This window comes from Phalangium opilio, unplaced genomic scaffold (genome assembly GCF_054372755.1).
Source record: "Phalangium opilio isolate 3A_F unplaced genomic scaffold, DU_Popi_V2 ptg000002l_1, whole genome shotgun sequence".
Taxonomy (NCBI): domain Eukaryota; kingdom Metazoa; phylum Arthropoda; class Arachnida; order Opiliones; family Phalangiidae; genus Phalangium; species Phalangium opilio.
The window spans coordinates 5,818,259-5,835,976 of NW_028324144.1; the positions used below are offsets into that span (position 1 = coordinate 5,818,259).

Genomic DNA, 17,718 nt, shown 5'->3' on the forward strand with positions numbered 1-17,718 from the left:
GTTCTAATTGATATATTCATTATTTTACAAGCTCTTTCGATTTAAAAACAAAAATTTCTAGCCCATATTATCCCTTTAATTACTTTTCAAATCGATTTGAAAATGTATGCAGAATGAGTGTGAAATTATTGTATTATGTTAAACCTTTGTTATTGTTGTTGCAAATTTTCTACATTTATATTTCCGAAGTTCTAAAAACTGAGGCATTAGTTTAACCAAGATATCAAACCCAACTCTGGTTTTGTCACTCAGTTTCTCACTTTACTAATTAAGTGTCAAGTACTGTGTGGAAATTAAAAGAAGACGATGTCGTCATAACTGTGTCGTTTTCTTCAAGATGTCGCCAAAGATTATTCAAATTGCGAATTTTAAAATTGGTATTTTCTCGAAAAATAACATTTATTCTATTCATAAATAAATATTTTATCCATAATTTTTAACCGAGTTAAGGTGGAATTCATAAACGTTGTACGCAACGCAATTTAGAACAGGAGAAGGCAGGACGTTTGCGCACGACGCCCTGCCTTCGCCTGTACTACATTGCATTGCGTACAATGTTTATGAATTCCACCTTCATACTCCATTATGATTATCAACAATAACAATAACGAAGTTCTTTCGATTCCAAACACCACAGTTTTCGTGACACGTTCTTATGAACTATTTATTGTCTACGGCAAGTTCGGTTAAAATTTGGGGAAGTTACGGAAGTAAAGCGGCGTTCAAAGTAAAGTCAGCGAGGAGCAGTCCTTCCATCGCGGTAATGCTTTTAAAATTGGATAAAGCCCATCGTGCGACTACATGAAAAGTGGATTTCGGTGGCAACCCCTTTTTCTCCGCGAACTAGTTTAGTGAAGAGCCGAATTGAAAAGAGACAGAGTTTTCGTCTAGTTTATTTTGGAAGGTGACAGAGAATTTCAGGGAAGACAATTTTTATAAAGACTATTTACGACCGATGCTCTGAATAAGTTCAGTATCACTCGTCAAAACACCAATAAGATCTACGTCATGAAATATTTCTTTTTAGTATAGGTTTTCTTTTATTGTGTACTGCTGATATTTCTTTAGATCAATGGTCTAGTTAATTAATTAATGAAAATATCATCATAATTATTTCAAATGCGTAGTAAAAGGGATAAATCATCTTATTGTTTATTCCAGAGAAAAGCTTTTGTCGTTAAATTTTGATGATAGGCAAAGGGTACGTATGACGTCAGGAATCTTTGAAGATATTCAGCCCACTAGGGATAGCTAATGCATATTATAAAACAGTGTTATTGTAGTGATAATTCACGAAGGAAACAGAATATAAGTTTTGCCTTATAGTAGAATAAGTGGAATAGGTCCTTTTTGGGGGAGAACGGTGCAAGTTTATTTTTGAAAACTCGAAACAGACTGAATAAATCTCGTGTTTTAAGGTTTTTTTTTTTAACGAATTTCTATTTAACTTTTGGAAACTCCTTAGGTAATCCTAAGGTTGCAATGTTTTCTATGTTCTACAAGTTTTTTAATAAAAGCTCAACTTTTTTAAAAGTTATGCAAAGGTCTAACTTTTATTTCCACTTTGATGTGGCTTCTAAATCACGAGTTTCGAGTTGTTCTCTCCTGAGTATCTCAAATGCTAGCGCCTTATCAAAAGCGATTTGATTTACATGAAACCTCCTGCGAGGTCTCCTATTTTGCACTACGTGCAATTAAAATAGGTGTATTTTAAAACGTTGGGTTTTTTTATTTACATATGTCCATCGTCAGTGGGTTTCATAATTTTACAAGACCGGTTTTAATGTGACGCTTGGATTTTTGGTTATTTTTGGTCCGGTCGAGCAAGAGCGAAAAAGGATGATTTTTATAATGATTGAAAATATTTATCTCACTCGACCTTTGACCCGTTTCCTTTTCAAATATTATTTTACTTTGTTTTTTAAAGGTTTTTAAAGGGTTGGTTAAGCTCAATATATTTTTATATTTTGTTTGTCTGCTAGAACTTTTCTAAACACAGTGAGAGGAGAGAGTTTTTGATTTAAAAAAACCTTTTTCAATCTCCTCAACCATGGAATCTTCTCTTATCAAATTGTCACCAACTAACACTTGTAGCGCATTTAATTTTTTTCTATAATAATAATACCAGAAGTAAATGAACCGAAGTTACCGGAGTCCTATTGTTTATTCGTTAAGCACAAGTTCCTCACAAACCCCCATATTTCAACCCCGACGATAGTCTCGCTCCTCTACTCTTTCGAGTCACAACAATTTTGAAAATGCCACCAAGCGGCCAATGTTCGAGTAACCGGATTTTCCGGGAATTAGTTAGAGTTTTTAAAAATGGCGACTCTTTTGGGGAGAGGTTCACACTCTTTGAAAAACTTTTCGAGTAGGATAAGAAGACTTTTAACACACTTTTGCCCAATGTCTGACTTTAGAATTTCAATAAATCTTTCCCGACTTGAAGTCACAAATGGTCGATTTATATTTGAAAAGTATTTCAAAAGATCATCCCTAATGTTTTCATCCATTATCGAACGTAAGCCTAGGGCCTAGGCTCCTAAGATAGAAGCAGACGCCTGTTTCTGAAACAACGACTTTTTATTCATACTAACGATATTGCGCGGATTTGTAACTAAGCTGTAACTATGGTCTTTGGTGCCAGCGTTAAATTTCGAGACGATTCAGGTAGAGGTACAGCTACCTTGATTTTTACTACCCCCACGTTATGGAAAACGCATTATACAAATTTTGCCCTCTCCGGTAACTTCGGTTCATTTACTTCTGATAATACGCATCCAATGCTATGAATCAAAGACGATATATTTCGACCATAAATTATAATATAAACATTGTCACAGGTTCGCCTTTAGACAGGACACGGAGACACTGAGATAAGGTGGCTATGTATAAGTTAGAAAATATATGCAATTTCAAACCCAAGTCATAAATATTTGGATCTGGCGCGTTTGTTTTAAAGTGAAGCTCTCAAAATTCCGAGAAACTGTTAAAATCTCATATTCTATTTATTATACTCCAATAAATTCTCTCGCGCCCTAAGAGTTTGGCTATGAATTCCGTCAGTTTAAAACTATCAACGGAAACTTTATATTTCATACTATAATTTAAAATTTTCAAAACTTAAAGATGTTGAGACGTAAAGGCGTTTTGAAAGCGGGTAATTTTAATTATAAAAATCATTTATCGAGTCAGAATATCAATGCATCCGACAGTAGCGTCGCTAGGGTTTGAAATTTGGGGGGGCTAAATCTGGGCAAACTATTTTAAAGTTATTATAAGAACTTAATATAAACAAGATGGCCCAGGGGTTGGGACTTAATAGTAGCCACATCGTTATCTATTTAATTAGCACATAAATAAAACGAAAAAAATTCAAAGACCCTAAAAAAATCAGAAGTGTCCGACCCCACAGTGGTAGCGTATCTAACTGCTGCGCCAGCCAGCCGGGTTCAATTCCCGGGTGCGGTGTGAAAATTTTTTAATTAAAATAAAATCTCTAACTGAGCTCAGCTACCACTATTGGTGGGTTGAGGTACTATCGAGTTCCATTTTAAGCTAAAATCTGACGATAGCGAAAGCGACAACCCCGGCCACTACTACTACGGGTGTACCTCAAATGAGCAGTTCTCGGAATAGCAACCGCGATTCCAAAAAAAACAGCGGAGTTTTTCAAAACTGCTGTTTTAGAAATAGCGGCTGCTATTTTGGGAAATAGCAGTGTTTGTCATTTTTTGGAAAAGGCATTCGATAAGGGTTATTTTATTTCGGAAGTAGATAATTGTAAACAGTAATATTTTGGAAAAGGCGTAACACTGTTACGCCAGTTCCAAAAACCTAACCTGACCTGACCTAATACTATTTAGTTGAAATAATCAACTTTAACCTAACCAAATTATCCATATCTGACCTAGTTCTTTTTGAGTTCATATAACCCAGCTGGGCCAGCTTACACCATTATAAACAACTATAGTTTTTCGCATATCTGTTTTTCCGCTCTTTAGAGAACTGCTGTAACGGTACGCCACGTTTACGAGAACCGCTGTATCAGTAATTGCTGTAATGGGTAAGCTGCCATTTCGGGAACCGCTATTTAGAGAACTGTTGTTATGAGGACCGCTATTATGAAATCCGCTCATAAGGGAACTGCTCATGTGAAGGCTTCCCACTACTACAGCTACAACGGCTCGGGTCAAACTAAGAGCCTATCGTATACTACGATGTAGCTAAAAATTGCATAATGGGTTCATTGGAAAATGTGTAAACCTTTAAAACTATCCGTAAATTTATGTCAACGTAAAATTATTCGTATTTTAAAGATATACAACCTTTTGTAGATAAAGACTACGGAACCGATTATGAAGGATTTTCACTCGTCTTAGGCTGATTTTTAGTTTTAGTTAGCTTTTAGTCCACACTATTGGGACTCCCATCGTAAGAACGTGAAACATTTTACTTGTCTCCATCTGTTTTTTCTTCAAAATTTTTCTGTTTGATATTGAAATTTTTTTACATATTGCCCCAGAATTTTAGGTTGGTAACAGCAATTTTTTGGTAGGGTTTACGGATAATTTTGGGGGGGCTAAGTTTGGAATTTGGGGGGGCTATAGCCCCCCCAAAAAAGGCCTAGCGACGCCACTGGCATCCGATGTAAAACTTTTCAAAGCTTGAACATGGAAAGTCCACTTCTTTAGTCATATTTTTATCAAGTCTCACACCCTCAGACCGCTACGTCATTTGGAGGTCAACAAAGTCAACAATCTCAGTAATGATTAGTCTCCAAAAGCAGGGTTTTAATAAGATTAAAAAATATATTGCGCTGTATTATGCAATTGCCAGCGTGTTTCAATGAAATTGAAAACTTAGTAGAGTTGCCTGTGCATATACTAAACACTAAATCGTCTTTGGACCCACCCGTAAAAAATATCAGCATGATAAAGATTTATATTACAACCTTCTAATTAAATTATTTAATTATTGGTTAATAAAAAATGCAAAACTGTTAGATTGGGGCGTTTTTAATTGCTAAGTGTTCGCGGGTCTAGTCTTGAGGGACTCAACCAAACACCTTCCACTATGCAGCTTGGTGATATTGGTAACGAATTGTGACTGTGCTTAGAAAACAGACACATAAACAAACAAACAAACCAGTTTCTCAAATATGAAAAAAATATTACTGATTTCGGTTGATTCTAGACCTATAAAAGGCTTTTTTAGCACTGGTTGCATGTGAACTTCGTAAGTACTCCATTCGTAATTTATAAAAAAATGTAAGTTATTTCCGGGTTTTTTTTTATTTTTTTGTAAGTCGCTAGGGAAGAAAATCTACCAATAAAAATTGATTCCGTTTATTTTATATCCGAGGGAAAACCCTATTTATTTTATAGCCCTTAAGTTAGGGTGTATTAAGATATACAGTTATATCTTTTAACTTCATAGAATCTGGAATTCCGAGAATGATTTTCACGACGCGAAATACGCTTTGAGATAGCGATAACTCTTTTTTATCCGCATTTGAGTATTTTAAATATATTTGAATTTATGTTTTGTGACTGTTTTAGCTTTAATGCAATAAATCAATTCCATCCTTATTTCCTACTTGGTTTTCCTTTGAAATTAGGGCGTGGTAACAGTAACTCCATTTCAAAAATCATTCACAGTCATTTCAAATTAACAAAATATTCATTGTGTCAGATGTATTTTGGACATATTACTGAATAATTGCGGAGCATGTAAAATATCTAATACCAGAAGAGGATAATAGAAGAAGGATGACACTCTGGTTCCTCTTAGAACTTCAGTTATTTAACATGATTCTTCCCAGGATTACCCTCTTTGCTCGTCAAACTTCAGATGGGTATCGCACCGTGGGGTGAATTCTAAAACAGTTTGGTACTAAATCCTCAGCAATCAACCCACAAACCTTGATTGTCTTGACGTGGGACGAAAATCCACAAGCGCATGCGCCTTGGCAAATAGTTAAGCGCTAATAGAGTAATGATGAGGGAACTATTTATCGCGTATGTGATTCGGTTTAGTAACCTTGCTCCTAGTATCCTGATGTTGGGAAGAATCACGTTACAATTACACTGATTTGTGGTACACTTTTCTAGAAGAGAAGTTTCATATACTTTTCCTAAAACCAACTTGCAAGTTCAGTATGTTGAATCAAACTAATTAATATTAAATAGACAGCAGCGTTTAATTTCGACTAGGCCTATTATGAGGTTTTAAATATCCTAAATTGACCTCGATCAGTTAGTTAAGGTTAATAATAAAATTAAATAGGCACGCATAAAACATTTCTATAAGAAAAAACGCTTCCCACATTTGTACGCTAAAAAAAGTAGAATTTCCGTCGCGATTTTCGCCGGGTAAAAATTCTTTTAAATGAGGGTATTAGTTTTACTGCAGCCAATACCCATAAGGCAAATTGATTGAGCGGAAAGAGATAAGAAAGAAGGACAAAAGGACATAAAGAATAAAAATAAATACAAAAAGAAAATATTCGATTACCTTTTGACCACGTAACGTTCGGTCTCGGGTATCCTCCGACTGGACAATGGTATACCAGGTCCTCCCCAGCTACGACGGTTAGATTTCCCATGGGTCTGATGAAAGGGGGTCCGTAAATGTCCACTCGGTCCCAATGTTCCGAGACACCAGCTTCGTTGGTGGCGACGCAAGTATAAAGACCTCCGTGCTCGCTATTGGCCGAGGTGATGTTAACGAAACTGACCACCTCACCAACGCTGCTAACGAAATCGCCATATTGTATGCGATGGCTTTCCGGAATGGGTCGACCATCGAGGGTCCAGGTTACTCGAGGCAATGGATTACCCACAGCCACGCAACGAAGTGAAACTCGTTCCCCTCGTTGAATTATTTGACGCGAGAAGACGTGCTTTAAGGTTGGGGCGTCCTCTGAAATTATACAATAAAAGATCCGGGGTCAACGATGAAGAAAACAAAGAATTGAAAGAGGGTTAATTGTTGAGCATATCGACAATTGGTTTCATCAAAATTAGATTATATTAATTGCAATGTGTGCCACTCTCTGGTAAGGCTTGATAAACACATTATTCATGGATGGTCTGTCTAAAAGTTTAGAAACCTTTCGACGCATAATTGAACCAAAAAATAAGTACAGATATGGCAAGGTTCTATTCTAGTAAGTGCCATCTGTAACACACATATAAGGTGAAATCTGAGAACCTCTGAACAGAATTTCTGTAAAAAACCTGAGATTTTCAAACAAATCCCTATTAATATGCATGAAAAATTCAAAATAATTGACTTGTGATTTTATAAAATCGATTCGAAGAATTAATATGTTAGCTTTGCACCTGTGAACCTAAGCTATTTCTAAGACTGAATGTGATACAAGATCTACCGAACTCTAACACAATAAAGATTCCCTGTCTTGCTTCTTTTTTGTCCTGCTTGCTACGAAGCTTGAATAATATTTTTCACTATTGTGATTATTGAAGACAAGTGCATGGCCTTATATCCTACCTGATAGAGTCAAATAGGAGGCTGCTTGCGCTGACTGTCCATCACCGGAAGCCATACATTGATAAACGCCTTGATCGTCCCGTTGTATCGACGTCATATATAACTGCCTTGATAGAATGTGAATTCGATTTCCGGCGACAATCGGCCTTTGATTCTTCATCCACGTGACAGTTTGAACGGGGTAGCCCTGAACCGAGCAGTTTAACGATACGGATTGTCCAATTTCGACAGAGGCAGACGCGGGAGACAAGAATACCGATATATTGGCTGTAAAATAAAAAATAAAACAAGATTGTCAAAACACAAAAAATTTTCCATAAGATTTTTCATTATTTATGCTAGATTTACTCTGCAGTTTTTCTATTCTATTACACATTATCACTTTCAGTTTTCGGCTTTTCGGTAACCGTCTTGTAATTTCCTTCAAGTACTCCCGGTTGGCGTGACACTACACAATAATGTTTGTCCACACAGCGTTAAATACGGGTAGCTAATTGGCCGACAAACCAATTAAGAGACCCCTATAGATAGCCGGTAATTGCTACATAAAAACTAATTATGGCGTAGCACGTACTTAGTCGGCTATTTTAGGTGTGGAATTCTGACTTGCACTAAAAGCAACCACACGTACAGAACTATTTTGCTTTTTCGACATCTTTCAGTACATTTTTTACGATATATTGATATTCAATCTATAGTTAAATTATAAAGGAGGTAAAATTTCTATGTTTGTTTGTTTGTATGTATGTATTTTTTTTATGTATGTAGGAGTAAATTCTGAAACTACTAAACCGATTCTAAAAATACTTTCTCTAATTAAAAGCTGCACTATACCCGAGTTACATAGGTTATGTTTTATTTTAATAATAACAAGTTCGAAATATCAATGTTTGTAGATCATGTTGGTCGAAAGACCATGAGATACAACGGGCACTTCAAAATAAATATTAATTTAAATTATTCGATTTCAATATAGTATAACTTTTCAAACACGGTTTTATCAGCCTTAGAAAATTTTTGATGCAATGCAATTGAACAAATCGATTTTTGTAATTAATAAGCATTCACAAGAATTAATAAACTTTAAAGCGCAAAAGTCAAGATGCAAGAATTACCTTGCGCTACTTCGAGAGCTCAAATAATACAACGACAAATGCTCTTAAGTAGTTATGTACAATTTATTGATTTTTTAAGTAGCAATCTGGTGAAGGTTTGCTACTTGTTAATTATAAGCCACTTATCAGGCGAGAACGACTACAACATCTCGGTAACAGATTGTAATAGTTCTGTTTCTACGAAAGAAGATTGTTGAGAAACTAAAAAAATGTATAGCGGTACCCGCTTCTGGTCCAGGAGGACGTGAGGATATTTTTCAAATAGAGATTCAATCCAAGCGTCATAGAGACACATTTGAACCTGGTTACCAAGGATAAAGGGGTAGAGCGGGGACGGTGGATTTATTCCCAAAGTCATTTTAAACTGGCAGTCCCCTTGATATAACAGCCTGAGTCCGATGTTCATTTTTCATTCCTTTTGCCGGCTGAGCCTCTTGTACGAATGAAAGTGTTTTCGTGTATTGCACGGTCTACAAGATTAGGCGCTAGCTCTTTCTAACAAGTCAGATATGCGAGTGCTAATGTTACAATAAAGCGATATTAAATCGCTCATTGGTGATGTTTAAAATCTCGTTCAGACTAGGTATTCATTTACCTGTTCAGGTGTGAAAACCGACGACTTTAAACAAGTCTCGTACATGGTGATTTTTTGGGAAGAGACTAAAATAGTAGAATCCAAAATGACAAATACAGTCAAAAATCCCAAAAGCTCACTCTATCATGTGTCAGTATGGCATGATCTAGTGATCTATGGTTAAAGAAAAGCGCTAACGAGGTGGTGCGATCTCGACACTGCCCGACAAAATTTTAAATTTTCTAAGTAAACTCGTGAACCTTTGACGTAGTCGTTGACACTTGTGAACAATCAAGTAAATGGACTTCACCGACGTAAATATTAAGTCTGAGTAGGCCCTTTAAAGGTAGATGCAAACAAGCGCAGACGACCAATGTTGTCCGGTTGTATTTTAAAACGTTTTGGTTACTGGCCGTCATTTTAAAACATGGCGGTGTATTCAAACCATAAACCTTACAGGGCGACTTCAGAATACACTGATTACCAGTCATATCAGTTGAAACGTAAGAAAGCCCTTTAAAATTTTCCAAGCAATTTATGAAGCAATTTGGCTTCGGTGTTGATGGTTGGTCGGTCAGGTATCTATCCATGTAAGTAAAATGCTAAGTAATAATCAACGTTTAGACCAAACCGCATTACCGAAGAAGCTCAAATTTTGTCAAAAGTAAGGAAATTCGAATTTGTTGCTATGTTGACAAAAAAGCGATCAGAAGTGTAAAAACTTTTGCAGAGTAACGTCCGTACGTTTGAATAGGTTTCATAAATAATTGCTATCTTACAAACGGGCTTTTGGAATTGTACATTTTAAAAGATAGCGCGACCCGTTGCCATTACAGGCAATGCCGGGTTTCTTTGCTGCTACTATACTTATATATAAGAAACTTAGTTTAGTTATTTAAAGTATCTCATTGAGACGTGCCCACGTTTACATCCTAAATTTAAATTATGTATCTTTACCTAAATTATTCAAGACGCTTTAAGCAGTAAAGTTAACTTACTGGAGCAACGGTTTCAAAGTAACTGACTTCAGGGTATAAAACTTTGTTGAACGAGTAGTATAACCAGACAGATTTCTTCTGTAACTTAACTAAATCACTCATATAATTTTAAATTTGCAGTTAGACGTAAACCTCCAATTTAAACTAGACATTCAGAATAAATATATTAAAATATTCAAGCAGCACAGTATTCTGAGAATTGCCGATGCTTATCGGTTTATAAAATTATAAAGTTGGTTTTATCGCAAAGCAAGTGATTTAACGATAAAAAATTCACATTATCACAGGCATGCCTGTTGAAGATTTCACGTCGAAGGAAAAAACTTGGAATAAAACGGATTATTCTAGAATAGATAGAATTTTTTTCCAGTTCTCTTCGGGTACACCCTCAAACATATAATACAGAAAAAATAGACTTGGTTATTGATAACCATTCCAAAACTTCTGCTACGCGTAGGTTTTCGGCCGATTTGATAGACGAATAAAAAAAGCTGCACACAATTTTTTTTTCATATATTTTCGAAGATCTTGAAGCAGAAAAGTACACTCCCTTTTTTCCTAAATCCTATTACGTTTTGATGAATAATTCTTTTTACAGGAGACAGCGCGGTCTAAACGCGGCCTAGAAGAAAAAATCCCTGAACAAGATGGTAAAGGACAATATTGCAACTCACACTTTCAGATTTTAATTTTTGTAAAATTGCTTTCTTTTTGTAATTTTCGCCCTTTAGAAATAGTACCAACATGATCAACACCTACCAAAGATGCCAGCTCTATATCAAGCGAAGGGGCTTCTATATAGACAAAGTTGAACTTCTGCCGAATTCCCTAAATTACGAGTTTTTTAACTAGTTTGATAAGGTTTATCAAACTTTTTGGGGAAATCATGTTCAAGAGCATTTCATACTAATTTAAAGGAAAACAGATACGGAAAAAATTAAGGATGTCTTTTTTTCCAACTTTGGGGTCCTTTAAACTCGATGATATTGTATTTTTTGATAGAATGATCAATTAATTAAGCAAAATCTCAAGTTAAAAATGAACATACAACGTCTTACATTTTATACTTTGTGAGAGGGCGGGGTTATCGTATTACGTAGTGAGGTATCAGTACATGCAATTGCGATGGTAGCAACTTAAGCCTTGTCAAAAAAATAGGGCTGCTAATTGGTTGTTTCATGGTGGTATGGTGCGTGCTAGGAAATTATTGATTCGTGATGCACAGTACTTGGGAATTTAAACAAGCAGGCCGGATCAGTGTAATTATGTGAAATTTAAACAGGGTGGAGCCAAGAGCGAGCTAATCGCTTTTTAAACTATAATTTTAAGGTTAAAACAATTTAAGGAGAAGCAAAAAGTGGATATTAAAATTCTACATATCTAATAACATAAAATCACTTTTAGACAGGAAATAAAGAAAGTAATTTGTGTGAGAATAGCCCTTTAAAGAAGGCCACACCTTTTTGAATTTTTTAAATAAAATTTTTTCTTATAAATATTAAACCAATTAATTTTATCCAGTCATATTTTTTTAATAATATTGAAGTTAAAGGAAGTAGTTAAAATGCATTTAGTTTCTTCAATTAAAGGTATTGCGCCAATTGATTTAATTTCTCCACTAGCGCCTGTATATCCCGTACAAATTAGCAATGCAGCAATGCAAAACACCAATACGTTGACTGACAAAGGTTTCCTCGGTATTAAGTTAACTTTTGTAACCCTTATCCGACATACAACTATCGTAACTAATTCGAAACATGAACTACAACAACTGAACCTTCAACTATTAACAGCAACAAACAATTGGTATAAAAATATTTCGGTGAAACTAAAAGTAAGGAAAAGGAATCTAGACTTCCATATTTTCTACCATATCAAACGTCCTTTTTTAGGGTATTTAAGCGTCCTGCAATTGACGTTTTGGGTTGGGAGAGATATTTCATCAAATAGGGTATGCCCCGAAGGAATCGACCGAAGAAAACTAGAAATAGATCTGTCTTAAGAGAAAAGCGATAGGCCACCATATTCGAGTCTCTCATGGTATAATAAATTAACTAAAAACAACTAATAATAGTTTAGGGAGTAAAGCGGAGAGTCTAGGGGAGGTACAGGTATTAATGTATTTCTATCACGCGTAGGATACGATAGTTTGTTCGTTTGATTCAACTTGACAGAATATATCCATCGTTCTTAGGTAACAGCTGCGAAAGAATGATCTTATAAAAAAAACTAAAAGAAAAAGTAGGTACAGTCATAAGAAAATAACCATAAGTGTTAAGTGGTCGTGATCGTGATCGGAGTTCGCAGTGCCTAACATAAATTCTCGTGGGAATCTCTCTTGAGGGAAAACAGTATGCTTGAAACCCAAGAGTGGAAAATGTATTAGTAAAGGATGGGAAATATTTCTTATAGTGAAATGCTGTTTAAGAAGAAGTCGCTTAGTTGTGGCATATGGGCTAGTTACCACCCTAGTAAACCTAGCTGTTAATAAGCCACAGGCTTAGTGTGGACATCCCTTCGTAGACAAGGCTTAGCAAAACAATTAGTTGATATATCGGTCTATAGAAAACATTTTTCCTTCTGTGCTAAACACCTTCAAAAGTTTCTACTATAAAAAATTCGAAAAATGTTGATCTTTGTTGGTTTTTGCAATTACAAGAACTGGCAGAAACCAGTGAGTTAAAATTTGAACCGAGAGGTTTGCCCTATATCAATTGAATGGAAAAGCAAATAGCGTAACTAGAAATATCAAATCAGCAATCATTTTTAGTTTAAACTCGAGGGAAACTTCCTCTTTGATGGGAAGAAAATTTAAGTTTCATTCTTTGATACTGGGATGACCTTACTACTAAAATCTCCCATAATCTCAGCAAATTCGGAATTTCTTCGAAAGGTATTGTGTTTTCGCCTAGGCTAATGGAGATACAGTCACTTCATTACTAGATGGAGACTTGCAATAATTAACCTATGAAACAGTACGTAACCCACCCCTTATCTTGTATTTCAAAAAAGTACCATTTCCCCTATCAAACTTTAACAGACTTACATGGTAAGAAACTAGAAAAGGCCATTATGGTCAATCTCGATAAAGCCAAATAGACCTATTAAGACACGACAATTTATAGAAAGAAAAAAGAGACTTAACTTTCTCTGAAAATAAAGTTTCACGTGGAAAACAATTTAAGTGAAAGTAATGGTTCCTAGGAGCGTGTTACTTATACAACTATTAAATTACTAAAATATATAAGCGGTTTACATTTAATCGAGCTGTGGTTTATAAATGTTTTAGTACACTCTCGAAAATACTTTTAAGTAGGCTGAATCGATTTGAAGAAAAAGTGAAATCCACGGTTCTTATTTTTAATAAATATCTTAAGGGTAGTCAAGAAATGCGATATTCAGCTATTCCAACTAGTTGACATCTGAAATAGTGTGAAAAAACCCTAGATGGGCAAAAATGTTTAGAAAACTACAGCGTCGCTACTGATACAAATAGGAACTAGAAGTTGGTTCATCTAGATAACTGCTAGGGGCTTTCACTGGTCACGGTTGCCAGTCTTCTAATAAGAATTATAGGTCCAATCTCCTTGGTAAAAATAAGCAAATATCAGAAGGCATTTGGCCGCGTAGGGGGAGAAGAGGTCAAATGAGAATAATTCAAAATTGAGTTTTTTTTTTAATTATTTTCTTGTGATTTATTTCTTAAGAGCGGAATAATTCCGATAGCTTAGAAAAGTTCGACTGTTATTGTTTTGTTATACCAGGGATAGATAGACTTTTTTAAGACGGAATGGGTAACAGGGTTATTCGGGTGCGCGTCCAAGTCCACGACCCCCTTACCCGTGACGGAGGGGTACGAAAGAAGAGGCGGGTCTTATTTTTGTTATGGCGTTGTATGTATATCCGGGTCAAATAAACGTCGTCTGCCCCTTCGTCTGCTAAGTTGGAATGGGCTCGGATTGTAATTTTTGAAATAACATTGTTTAAAAATGAAGTTACACAAGACATAGGGCTTGCAACTGAAAAAAAAACGGGGAAGACCCAAGAAAATTAAAAGTGAGTTAGAATTATTGATTAAAAGTCTTCATAGATATTACAACACGAACAGGTTTTAATCAAACACTAAGCTCACAAAACTCCTGACCATTCACTAAGCCTTGGTTAACTTCATCAAATTCGTTTACAAAATCATGAGGATAGTAGAAATGATTGGCTTAAGAAAGAATTAGCGAACACTTTTCAAGCTTACAGATGTACTCCAAATCCAAAACACCGGCACCAAATTCACTAACTACTATTGCTATTAAAAACAATTCCCGAATAATTACCGGACCCTCGCATTTAGACGGCTCCAATTTGAACCCATGTGAAGACGCTTATCTGTATAACCATAGCCCACTCGATCCGCACTCTAGAGCTATAGCGCGAGCAGCTTGCGTCGTGACGCGCGTGATCGAGCGGGCTATGGTACAACGCAAGAGGGGTCGTAGTCATGGCGACGGAGGTAAACAGGAATTACGTATTTTTGGCCCTCCTTGTCAGCAACGTCACCAATACGTAGTTTTTGTGAGCCAATAAGATAATTTAATTTTTTGGTTACGTGTTGAAGGAAGGGACTATATACTCGTCTATGAGTCGGACTGAAGTAAAGGCCAAACATTGTTTATTCCGTCTTAAAAAAAATCTATCTATCCCTGGTTATACTTTACAACAAATAAACTTTAATTAGTTATTTAATTCGACTGTCATTTTGAAAAATAAACATGCATTAAGGCAGCAAAACATTCCAAAATTGATAAAGACCAAACATTTCGAATTATTCCAATGAAATTCTTAACCCTTTTTTTACTAAACCCATGGATTAACATTTCTAACCTTTTTTAACCAGTGGCCATCATCAAAAATACCAGGTCGAACTGACCTCTTATTGCTTTCGTTCTCGTCCAAGATTTGCGGCAAAGACTCAAAAATAGTTACTTAGTTTTTGTATAGTAACTATTGCAATATTTACATTAGAGGAAAGATATACTGACACACATTTTCACTGCGAGAACTGTATACAATAAACGTTACTATTTACATAATTAGACACTACATTGAAGACACTATCACCACCGGCACGTTCCACCATTCCTTTAGCATAATTCATCCCCTGTCCGCGGTCGGTTTATGTTGAATTAAAAGTTAGAAGTCCACTTGGAACAAAAACGCCTCTCGAGTCACGACCGCGCGCGGCAGCTCGAACATAGCACGCGAACGCACACTTAAAAGGCCTTGTTATAATCGCGGGCGTGCGTCAGAGTTGTTGGTCTTACTATAATTAAATCGCCTAAAGATCTCGAGTGCATGGCCAGGCAGACGGACCGGTGACCCCGAGGCTAGCTACTATATCTACAAGAAAGGGTCGAAACAAGTTAAGGGGGTTTTAAACAAAGGCTTGTCGAACTTTCCTAATTAAGGGTTACGGAAATAAAGTTCAACGGACAAACATACGCCAAGAGAGGAACGCGGACCTTCATGGCTGCACCGAACGAAACTCAAACATATTTTTACCTGGAAAGGAACGGGGGAGGGGGACTCAACTAGCATCAGCGTTTATTCTAATAACCAATTTAGCAAACAAGATTTTTTTATACCGAGCCTCTTTGGACGATGACTCAGCTGTAGGTAATTTGCTTTCTCCATCGCCAAAATTCTGGTATGGTTGGAAATAAAAGGACTACGAAGGGATAAAGGGTGACCTATAATAATGAGAACCTACGTGAAATGTAAAGCTATTTTTCGAAAACAAAAGACAATACGATACGTACTGGTCGATCTTTTCAATGCGAGGGGATGGTTACTAGCTAGAAAATGTACATATATAACACCCGGGGTCCAATTGTATTTGATTTTTTATATATTATTTTTGTTCAATATTCCCGACTATTTCGCATTGTTATTTCTTCATTTCAAAAAAATTTCAATTTTTTATATTTCAATTTTCAGAGTTTATAATTAAAGGGATACTTTCTTTTAATTTCATTGCAATAAATCCCTATAAGGTTAATTTATTTCGATAGATAGACAAATAAGGATTCTGAAAATATATATGTTTTTATATTTTAGTTTAATTAATGATTTTTAAATTACGATTTAAAGATCCAAATTTATATTGTTCCGAATTTTCTGAATCCAAAGAATCAGAGTTCGAACTTTCATCCTCAGATTCAGGACCGGAATGATCAGAAATACTTTCTCGTCTGACATTCTTAAGCATATAAGCAGACGACGATTCACCAGGCAAGCTGACCTAGATTCTCGTTCCTACTACTTTTTACTCCTAAAACGACAGTTATCATTCCAACTACTAGCAACCAATCAGAGGCCGAACTTTACCTACGTAGGTAATGGGTTGAAAATGTTGGCCGATTTTAAATCTGGCGTTCAAAATTTTAATTTTTATTCAAGTTTATTTTAATTAATAAATTTTTCTCGCGATTTCTACTGACCCCCATGTTTTTAGGGGTGGTTAATTTATAGAAAACCAATGTTAGTTTGACCAACTCAGATAAATCTGATTCTATCCCATTAAATTAATAAATTTCTTCCAATTCTAAAATCAAAATTTTAACAAATTTCTTATACCAAATATTTGATAAAATTTTCCTTCTAATTTCTACGTGAAATCTTTCCTAAAATAGTTTTTATCGAATTCGCGATTTCATGAAAATTGAGAAATTATTTTTGTTGTTTATTTAATATCGTGGAATTTCTTAAATCACGATTTAAATCAATTTATTTCAACCCATCAAATATTTGCTGAAACGTTTTTTAACAATTTCAACGTGAATTATCTCGTTAAATAGTTCACGATTTCATAAAAATTGTGCAATTATTTTTTGTTTATTTGAAATCAGTGGCAAATTTCGAATATTCAACTGATTTCGAAATTTTCAGTAATAACCTAATCAGGTTTAACACAATTTCTCGAGTTTGTAGCCTTGACTCAACCGTATATGCTAAAACAAAAATTATGAATCGACCGGCACGCTGACGTCACTTAGATGGGAAATAACCAATTAAGGTGCAGAAATACACCGAAAATGAACCACACGGCATACCTAAATAAAATGACCTTTCGTGATTCTGAAGTATAAATATACCTAATATATTAAACAAACCTACTTAAGGCGAGCAAGAATTGATGTTAGATATTTTGTCGTTACGTGTATGTGCTCAAAGGCTTTCCATCGGAAAACTGGATATCGATGTTAATTTATGTTTTATTCGCTAATCCCAATTAGAATTAACAATAACGTGGCATAAGATTATACTAACCATTAATATAAAGGGCATAAAGTGAAAACAATTCAATATATGTTTAATGAAAGTGTTTAAAATGACTATGAAAACTTCTTATTGTTCTTGAACATAGTCCAACTAACTTGAAAATAATTTTAATTTTGGTTTAGGGTCCATTTTTCTCGCGAAATAGACCCAAAACCTTTTGAAGGTTTGCAAAGGAAAAAATGAG

At 35.4% G+C, this 17,718-nt stretch overlaps 1 protein-coding gene across 1 annotated transcript in view; it reads right to left on the bottom strand.

Annotated features, from left to right (window-relative positions):
- The window catches only part of LOC149718442 (cell adhesion molecule Dscam1-like), a 211,374-nt gene that overhangs the window by 71,585 nt on the left and 122,071 nt on the right, over nucleotides 1-17,718 (bottom strand). The window contains exons 6-7 of the mRNA XM_089845129.1: nucleotides 7,516-7,782; nucleotides 6,517-6,924 (exon numbers count right to left, since the gene is read on the bottom strand). Of these exons, the coding sequence (XP_089701255.1) occupies nucleotides 6,517-6,924; nucleotides 7,516-7,782 (675 nt within the window). The remainder of the gene's footprint in view (nucleotides 1-6,516; nucleotides 6,925-7,515; nucleotides 7,783-17,718) is intronic.